The sequence below is a fragment of the Populus trichocarpa genome, chromosome 12 (assembly GCF_000002775.5).
Source record: "Populus trichocarpa isolate Nisqually-1 chromosome 12, P.trichocarpa_v4.1, whole genome shotgun sequence".
Lineage (NCBI taxonomy): Eukaryota > Viridiplantae > Streptophyta > Magnoliopsida > Malpighiales > Salicaceae > Populus > Populus trichocarpa.
In genome coordinates, this window is record NC_037296.2 from 9,207,416 (window position 1) to 9,216,019 (window position 8,604).

An 8,604-nucleotide genomic window follows, 5' to 3' on the forward strand; every position below is an offset into this window, starting at 1 on the left:
CACTTGAAATAATAATTCAAAACTTAAATTTTTTTAGCCAACCACTATTACTGCATTAAAAAAAAATCATTTGCTTAGCCTATAGCAAAGAGTGGACATCATATTTGCACCGTGTTCTAAAAAAATTTAATTTTTTATTTGGTAATATGGTTTATATGTTTTGAATCATTTTGATGTGCTGATATCAAAAATAATTTTTAAAAAATAAAAAAATATCATTAGCATGCATTTCGACACAAAAAATTATTTGAAAAGCAACCGCTATCATACTATCAAACATAGTATTAATAGTTCCTATTAGATTATTTGCATGGATTATGCTGTGTGTGTGTAAGATTAATTTTTTTAATATAAAAAATATTTTTGTGTTGTTAATATATATATATATATATATATATATATATAGAAATCCGAGTATAAAATCCTATCTTTGACAGAGGAACAAAGCATGCCACTGCTTGGTCCAGTGGAAATCGCTAAACCTCTCCCTGTCCATCTCCCATCTCATGGCAACCGCTACTATAGCACATTTTATGGATTTGGAATCAATTAAGTACAGTATCGCAGCCCAACCAGTTTCCAGAAGGCAATCTCTTCATCTTTTCTACCACGTAAGCCACCCGGCCCACTATCATTTCTTCACAGCTAAAGCATGATTTGTAGCTATTGATGGAATTATAATGCTGCTACGTTGTTTGCAAGCTTATTTCAAGATAGAATCTCGAAATGTTGTTACTTTATGTATTATATTTGATTGTACAGAGATGCTATTATCACAAGCCATGTTCAGTGGTTGTATCCATGAATGGCTGCCAAGGAAACCCCAGAGACAGAGTCCCTATTGGCAGCATCGAGACTCGTACATTTCCAGCAGTTACATCTCCTGCTTTGGCTACGGACACCCTCAATTTGGCGATTTCTGAATTGAAAGCCAATCCTCCTCTTTTCACTTCAGGAATCTTACGTCTCCAGGTATACTCAACTCATTTCTTCTCTACACTAACTCTGCTTCAGCATAATATGGTGTAAAGAGGGTAGATAGTAGTAGTAGTAGTAGTTCTTCAATGGAGATTAAGGTGCGTGTTTTCTTATCTGAATGAACATGGGCTAACGGGATAGGGTCAGGGGTGATGATCCGTTGCTGGGGAAATTCTTACTTATGTGCCACGTGGTTGGTTGTCATTGACTTGACTGCCATTGCTTCTTATCCTGTGTTGCCTTTTGCTTTTAGAAATAAATAAATAAATAAATAAATAAACTCAAATTAGAAGAAGAAGAAGAAGAAGAAGAAGAGTGATAAGCCAGGCAGCCGGCGGAAGGGAATGGTATCTAAAAAGTCATCATGCTCCCTTGCACAGGCTGATTGAAAATGAATGATCTTTTTTCAGTGAAAGCATGCATCTTAGCGTTTTATGATCAAGTATAAGATCGATAAGTTTTATGACAAAAATATAATGAGAAATTATAAAATTTAAAAACTCACACGTTTTCTTACCTTTTTCCTACAAGGATAAGACATGCTAGAGTTTTCATGTATCAGCCATTCCGCATAGATAACATCATTTTCTTATGAGAATAAAAAAACTTAGAATTTCTTATGAGTTTTCATGTATCACAAGTCTTACATTCAGTAGCAACTTAAATATCGAGTTAATGGGGTGAATGTTTATATTGCAAACAAATAGTACGTGCAAGAAAGACTATTGAGGCATATGTATGTGGTAATGAATTCGGTTTATCTCATATTATTGTTTTGGGTTGAAATTTGGAAGGAGGTAAATGGGATTTTTCTTCCTAAAGCTAATATCCTACGATGTGATTGAAAAAAAGGTGCCAATCCAACAGCAAATTGAAGCAATTGATTGGCTACACTCTCAGCACCAGATTCATCCACGCTGTTTCTTCTCTGGTCGAAGACAAAGCAAAGATTTCACGGAGGTAACCAACGGAAATGGCTATCAAAAGTCCAATAATGTGGTCAGTGTGGCTGGTGTGGGCTCTGCTGTCCTTTTCAGGGATGTCCATCCATTTTGTTACAATGACTGGAAGTCCATAAAGAGGTATGTATGCATGTAATGCTAAATCATATGTGAACTACCGCTATATATCTCTGCTAATTAGCTTGTTTTCTTAAAAATGGAGGTTCCTCTCTGCCAATTGTCCACTGATTCGTGCTTATGGAGCTATCCGCTTTGATGCAAGGGCTAACATATCATCTGAATGGGAACCTTTTGGCTCATTTTACTTCGTTATCCCTCAGGTAGAGCTAGCAATTGTTTTCTTCCATTATATCTATCTATCTCTTTGCCTGGAGTCCTTCTTTTCCCCCTTCTTGTCAGTAGTTATAAGACTTGGTGCTAGGTACTGAAAATGACAGGTTGAGTTGGACGAGCTAGATGGGTGTTCCATGCTCGCCACAACTATTGCATGGGATAATGCATTTTCATGGACATGGGAACAGGCTGTGGATGCTGTTGAAGCTACCATGACTCAGGTCTCTGCTGCGTCCCATTACCATACATTTGCATGCTTAATTTCTTCTTTCTTCAACTACACAATATTAAGTAATAAACCTGTCTGAAACAATGCAGATCTCTTCAAATGTGTTAAAGTTAAGTAAAGAAGTAACTAGATCATTCATTTTAAGCAATAGTCACGTTCCCTGCAAGATGTACTGGGATCTTGCTGTTGAGAGAGCTTTGCAAATCATCAATCGAAGCAGCTCACCACTTACTAAGGTATTTGAACGAGCCTACTCCATATATATATATTGCAAATCATCAATCAAATGTATAATTCTCCCTTTAACCGTATATAATCCTAGCTTGTTCCTTGATCAATGAATTTTGACTTGAAAGTCAGGTTGTACTCGCACGTAGTAGCAAATTTGTAATTGGTAATGACATCGATCCTATAGCATGGTTGGCTTGCCTGCAGGTGCTCTTTATCCTTATACTATTCTGTATAATAATTGAATCATCACTCTATAATGCATTCTAATTAGTAACTACAATGCTTGGAATGTACTCACAGGTTGAAGGGGAAAATGCTTATCAATTTTGTCTTCAGCCGCCCAATGCCCCTGCATTTATTGGGAACACGGCAAGTTTGATCATGAATCTTGATATAGTAAATAGGTTACTCAGTTGTTTATGCATTCTCTTTACAGAATCTGCATGTATGGTTGACCTTTATTAGGCCCTCTGTTTTCCCTCTGGAAACCACACTTTTCAAAATCTTTCTTGATTTAGAAGTTATAGTTATGCCTTTTGAGTCCTCTACTCTAACTGTTCAGACTTCTTCATCATTCTTTTAAGTTATTAACTTTCCATGAACAATTCTAAGATAAAGTGGCTCTCTTCTAGTCTTGACTTGTACAAACTGTATGAATAGCCAGAGCAACTATTTCACAGAAATTGCCTGGGAATAAGTAGTGAGGCTATGGCTGGAACCCGTGCTCGAGGTGGATCCATGGCTTTAGATCTTCAAATACAACTTGATTTACTTTCCAGGTAATTTTATTGGCCAGGCTGTTAATAAAATTGATCTATCATTATTTTGTATAATATTATGGTACGAGGCCAACTAGCAGGCAATCTGTAGTTTCTGATGCATTTTTTACCATTCAATTTGCAGTCCCAAGGACCACCTCGAGTTTACGATAGTACGAGATAACATAAGAAAAAAATTAGAGGTGAGTTTGCTTTCTAGGTCTCTTATCACTAACATTTTATGTTTATGACACTGGAAGATTGCAGGACATAAATCTATAACTCAACCCTCTCTTGCATCTTTTCTTGTGTTTTTGGAGCTCATTTGGTGGAAACAAAGATTTAGTATTGCCACCTCCCATAATGAGAATATGTTTCTAATTTTACTGTCAAGCTTATCGAGTCTTCTTTCCCTAGTCCTTGAGGGTTGCCACCAAGGAACTATTTGATAAATGTTTCCCTTGTATTGATCATTAAGTGCAAGTGAAAGTCCCTCGTATAAGTGAGATAAAATTGGAAATGTTTCAGCTATGCCTTGTAATTTTCAAGTAGTCAGAACTTTACCAGGTATGGACAGAAGCAATGTAGTGAGATTTTGTGCTGATTATTGTAGTTGATCAAGGCTGCTCAGATTATCAGTGACTCACACCTACTGATGTAAATGAGATGCATCAGAAAGTTAGCATGTTCTTCACTGATACGCTGGACTTCTGAAATGGGGAGAAAGCTCCCACAGGGAAAAGGCCCAGGAGGAAATTAATTTTGAAAAGTATGAGAGAGGAAGTGAATGAAATCGTTGTTATTTGACTTTTACATTCTCTTGCTCTATCGAATTAAAATATGTTAAATTATAGTATTAAAGGAGAGTTAACGTACTGTTTCAAGTCCAACTGACTACCTCTCTTATAGAGAGTGCATTGTGAAGAAGTGCTGCTGTGCCTTTTTCATTTCCAACTTGGTACTTAGAGCAGGTCTTCTTTACAATTCTTGAAATTCCTTTCAAAACGAAATTAAAAGAAAATCCTACGACTCTTACCCTATTCTATTGCAGGCTGTATGTGACAGGATAGTTGTTGAACCAAACAAAGCTATAAGAAAATTCCATAGAGTTCAACACTTGTATGCACGATTGGCAGGCGAGTTAAGAAGCGAAGATGATGAGGTGCAACTAACACAGTTCTATCTATCTCTGTCTTGGACAAGCAAATATATTTGATTGATGCTTGGTTTCCGGACTTGATTTTTTCATGAATATGAAGTTTGCTTCTTAGAAACAATTCTGAAGATATTCATGGTTCCAGATTGATTGCCTATATTCCTTATCCTCATTATTTGGATATATCATAAATCCATTTTCTATTTGTTTTCCAGTTTAAAATCCTGTCGTCTCTTCACCCTACTCCAGCAGTTTGTGGATTTCCAACAGAAGAGGCTCGACTTTTAATCGCAGAAACTGGTATATGCATGTGTCATTCCTATTGTTGTATTTGGATTGAATTGCTTTTGCATTCTCTTATTTTAATAAAAAGAACTCAGAACCATACTTTATGTTTTTTGCATTTCGTCATTCTGAATTATCCATTAACTGTTCTTCTCATCACAAGAAAGCTCACTATTTACTTGGCTACACATGCTGTAACTAATCAATTCTGGGTGGTGTATAACTGACTCTGCGTAATTAAGGTTTGTTTGGTACTCATTAAAAGACCTGTGAGTTCTGGTACTCATTCAAAATATGTTGTCCAGAAGTATTTGATCGAGGGATGTATGCTGGGCCTGTTGGTTGGTTTGGAGGAGGAGAAAGTGAGTTTGCTGTTGGCATTAGATCAGCATTGGTAGAAAAGGTGAGCTAAGTTCCTCACTGGCTGCAATTTGAATGAGTCTCATTATTAGCTTCCCTAGAAATAGAAGAAAAGAGTCTCATAATTGTGTGAATAACTTTGTTACTATCCATCTCATCTGTTGTCATGCCATGAAAAAATCTTGGTGCTGACCATTTTTGGATTCTAGGGTCTTGGTGCATTGATCTATGCCGGGACAGGGATAGTTAAAGGAAGCAACCCATCTTTGGAATGGGATGAACTGGAATTAAAGACATCTCAGGTATGTTTCCATCCTTAAATATATTCATGTGATTTCACATCCATATTCATGCACCTCCTCTCCATCTCTTGCCTAAGAACTCAGAAGTCAGCCCTTGAGTTTAGGGTGAAATAAATCAAAGAACCATCTTAATTCAAAAGCTTAAGCTACAGATGAGGCTCCTGATTTATATTATTCTCTAACATACCCCCTCAATTGAGAGCCCTTTGGGCTTGAAACTTGTACATGCCCACTTTACCTTGTACTTAATGTTTACCTAAGAACTCAGAAGTTAGCCCTTGAGTTTAGGGTGAAATAGATAAAAAAATCATCTCAACCCAAAAGCTTAAACTATTAAGTGAGGTCCCAGGATATGATTTATATTATTCTCTAACACATCCCCTCAAGTGAAAGCCCTTTGGGCTTGAAACTTGTACATGCCCACTTTACCTTGTGCTTAATTTTTATCAAATTAATGGGGATGGTGAAATTCGAACACATGACCGCTTGGTCATCAAGACTCTGATACTATGTTAAAAAACCATCTCAACCCAAAATGTTAAGCTATTAGGTGAAGTCAAAAGATATGATTTATATTATTCTCTAATAAAATACGCTGAAGCTTGTGCAAAGAATCAAACTCTTTTTGCCTTTCATAAGAACCAGAACAATAATGGTCGAAAAATCTGTTTAAGTTGTTGATTTATTTGTAGTTTACCAAGCTGCTTAAACTTGAGGGTCCATCAAGACAAAAAATAGAGAACTCAGGAATCATCAACTGATAAGGTTAGTTTCTCTTGTTTATTTCTACTAATAAGTAAAACAAAAACTCGAACAAACAACTAACTGCTGAGCTCATAACATGATCACTACTTGATGTATTGTGTTCAGAAGACCAGCAAGAAAGAGCATAAATTCCTGAAGTGTAATTTCTAGACTCCTGAATTGGAGTCATCAGTTTGCACCCATTGGTTTCTATGAGGCACTTGTGATGCAAACTAGCTGTTACTTTCACACTATTACCTGGTAGCTTTTGGCCCGATGGATCTTGGAATCAAGTAAAGCTTAGTTGGCAGGAGAAGTACCAAGAGCTTATAGCATGTTCAGATAGCAGCACTTAAATTGTATCAGTCTGATTTTTTTTCCAGATAGGGAACTGTGTCGGCATTCTTTATTTTTTTATGAAAGAATTTCTTTTTCTTTTTTACTTTAATTTTTGACCAAGTTGGAGAAGGTGTAATATTCTTTAGCAATTTGATAATGTTTCCCCAACATCTTTCATTACTTTTTCATGCCATGCTTACAGTTTTTATGAGTGAATTTGAATTTTCTGTTCTGCTGGTTCACTGGCTGAAGAGTCCTGTGGTGATTATCGATGGTCCTGTAAATACAAAGCAAGCTTCTTACAATTAGCTCGGCTGTGGCTTCTGGTGCAGCTTCTCACAGCAAAGAGCACTGTACAAAACAACATTATCATTTTGGAAGATGGAACAGTAGCAAGTTGTCGAGGATAGAGTTGAGACCTTATCTAACAAAATCCATGCAGTTCATCAAAAATCTTTGGCCGAAAGAAAACAAAAGAACCCTTCAAAAATCCATGAAAACATTGGATATTGTCAAGAGCCCTTTGTTAACAATTGCGGTAATTATCTCCAAGTTGGATTTGCAGCATTCAAGTCCTACATTGTCTCTGATATTAGCTGGAAAGATATAGTCCAGCATCCCGGTAAATACGTGATTGTATCCTAGTAGAAATAGGTTTCCATGTAATTAGCAAATCAGTCCTAAACTATAGGATCTGAAACGTAGGGATTCTTATGTAGAGTAGCTATATATATTCTGCTTGTAACAGAGGAAGTTTTAAGTGAAAATAAACAATTGAATCCCTTTGAAAACTCTGCGTACGTTTTGACTTGGTATCAGAGCAGGTTTATTATCTACTCTTTATATCACCACACAAACCTTATAAATCTTACGAATCCTCCTTCTCGTACCATGGCCAGTGACAAAACCGAATCATCCTCTGTTCCAGTTATCCAGGTTCAATCAGAGAATTCCAGTTTCTCAACCAATGTCACCCTTACTGAAAGCAACTATGATGTCTGGTCTCAAATCATGGAGATGCAAATTGCAGGACGAGAGAAACTTGAATATCTTGTAAGCAACACAATCCCAGAAAAAACTGATCCATCCTATGCTAAATGGTATGCTGAGAATCAAAAGATTAAAGGATGGTTGTTGACCTCCATGTCACCAGAAATTATGAAACGCTATCTTAGACTGCCTACTGCACATGAAATCTGGAATGCTCTAGCCAAAGCATTCTATGATAGGGCAGATGAATCACAGCTATTTACCTTGAACCAACGTGCGTTCTCCACCAAACAGGTTGGTCGTCCTATCTCTACCTATTATGGTGATTTGGTAGAAATATTTCAAGAACTAGATCATCGTGACAAGATTGTTATGAAAGATCCCGATGATGTCATTGCCTACAAAAAATCAGTTGAGAGACTGCAGGTGCATATTTTTCTGAATGGCCTTGATGAAGAATTTGAACAAATTCGTGGTGAGATCCTAAGGAGAGATTCTGCACTAGACCTTGAAGAAACATATGCTTATGTTTGTCGTGACTCTATCCGTCGAAACACACTGAATGGGGAACCTGGACACTCAGAGCCATCTGCTATGATAGCTCGCCGAAGTAAGTATCAACGACCACAGAACCTGAAACCAGATCGAGCTTCTGGTTCACTGAATCATAATCATTCAATTGGATCGCAAAATCGCAGCTATGAAATAAGAGCTGCACGACCAGAACGCATGTGCACTCACTGTGGTGAAACTGGGCACACTAAGCTATGCTGCTATGAATTAATTGGATATCCAGAATGGTGGGATTTTTCCAAAGCACCCCGTAAGAGAAACTTAAAGGCAAATCCTCATGTGTCTGTTGCTGTGGCAGAACCAAATCATATGTTTGGCAAGAAATCTGGGAAAGACTCCTCTTCTGGTGCTATTACTGGGAATG

General features: G+C 37.1%; 1 protein-coding gene across 1 annotated transcript; it reads left to right on the top strand.

The window, feature by feature from the left end:
* The first annotated feature begins 431 nt into the window (after positions 1–431).
* Positions 432–6,857, top strand: LOC7484749 (isochorismate synthase, chloroplastic). Its single transcript, XM_024582161.2, has 16 exons — positions 432–611; positions 763–972; positions 1,831–2,060; positions 2,143–2,260; positions 2,378–2,494; positions 2,592–2,738; positions 2,863–2,937; positions 3,034–3,102; positions 3,394–3,512; positions 3,637–3,694; positions 4,543–4,653; positions 4,863–4,947; positions 5,238–5,335; positions 5,502–5,594; positions 6,287–6,359; positions 6,465–6,857. The coding sequence occupies exons 1-15, from the start codon at positions 507–509 to the stop codon at positions 6,353–6,355; spliced, it is 1,704 nt and encodes a 567-aa protein (XP_024437929.2). The 5' UTR covers positions 432–506; the 3' UTR covers positions 6,356–6,359; positions 6,465–6,857.
* The last annotated feature ends 1,747 nt before the right edge of the window (positions 6,858–8,604 follow it).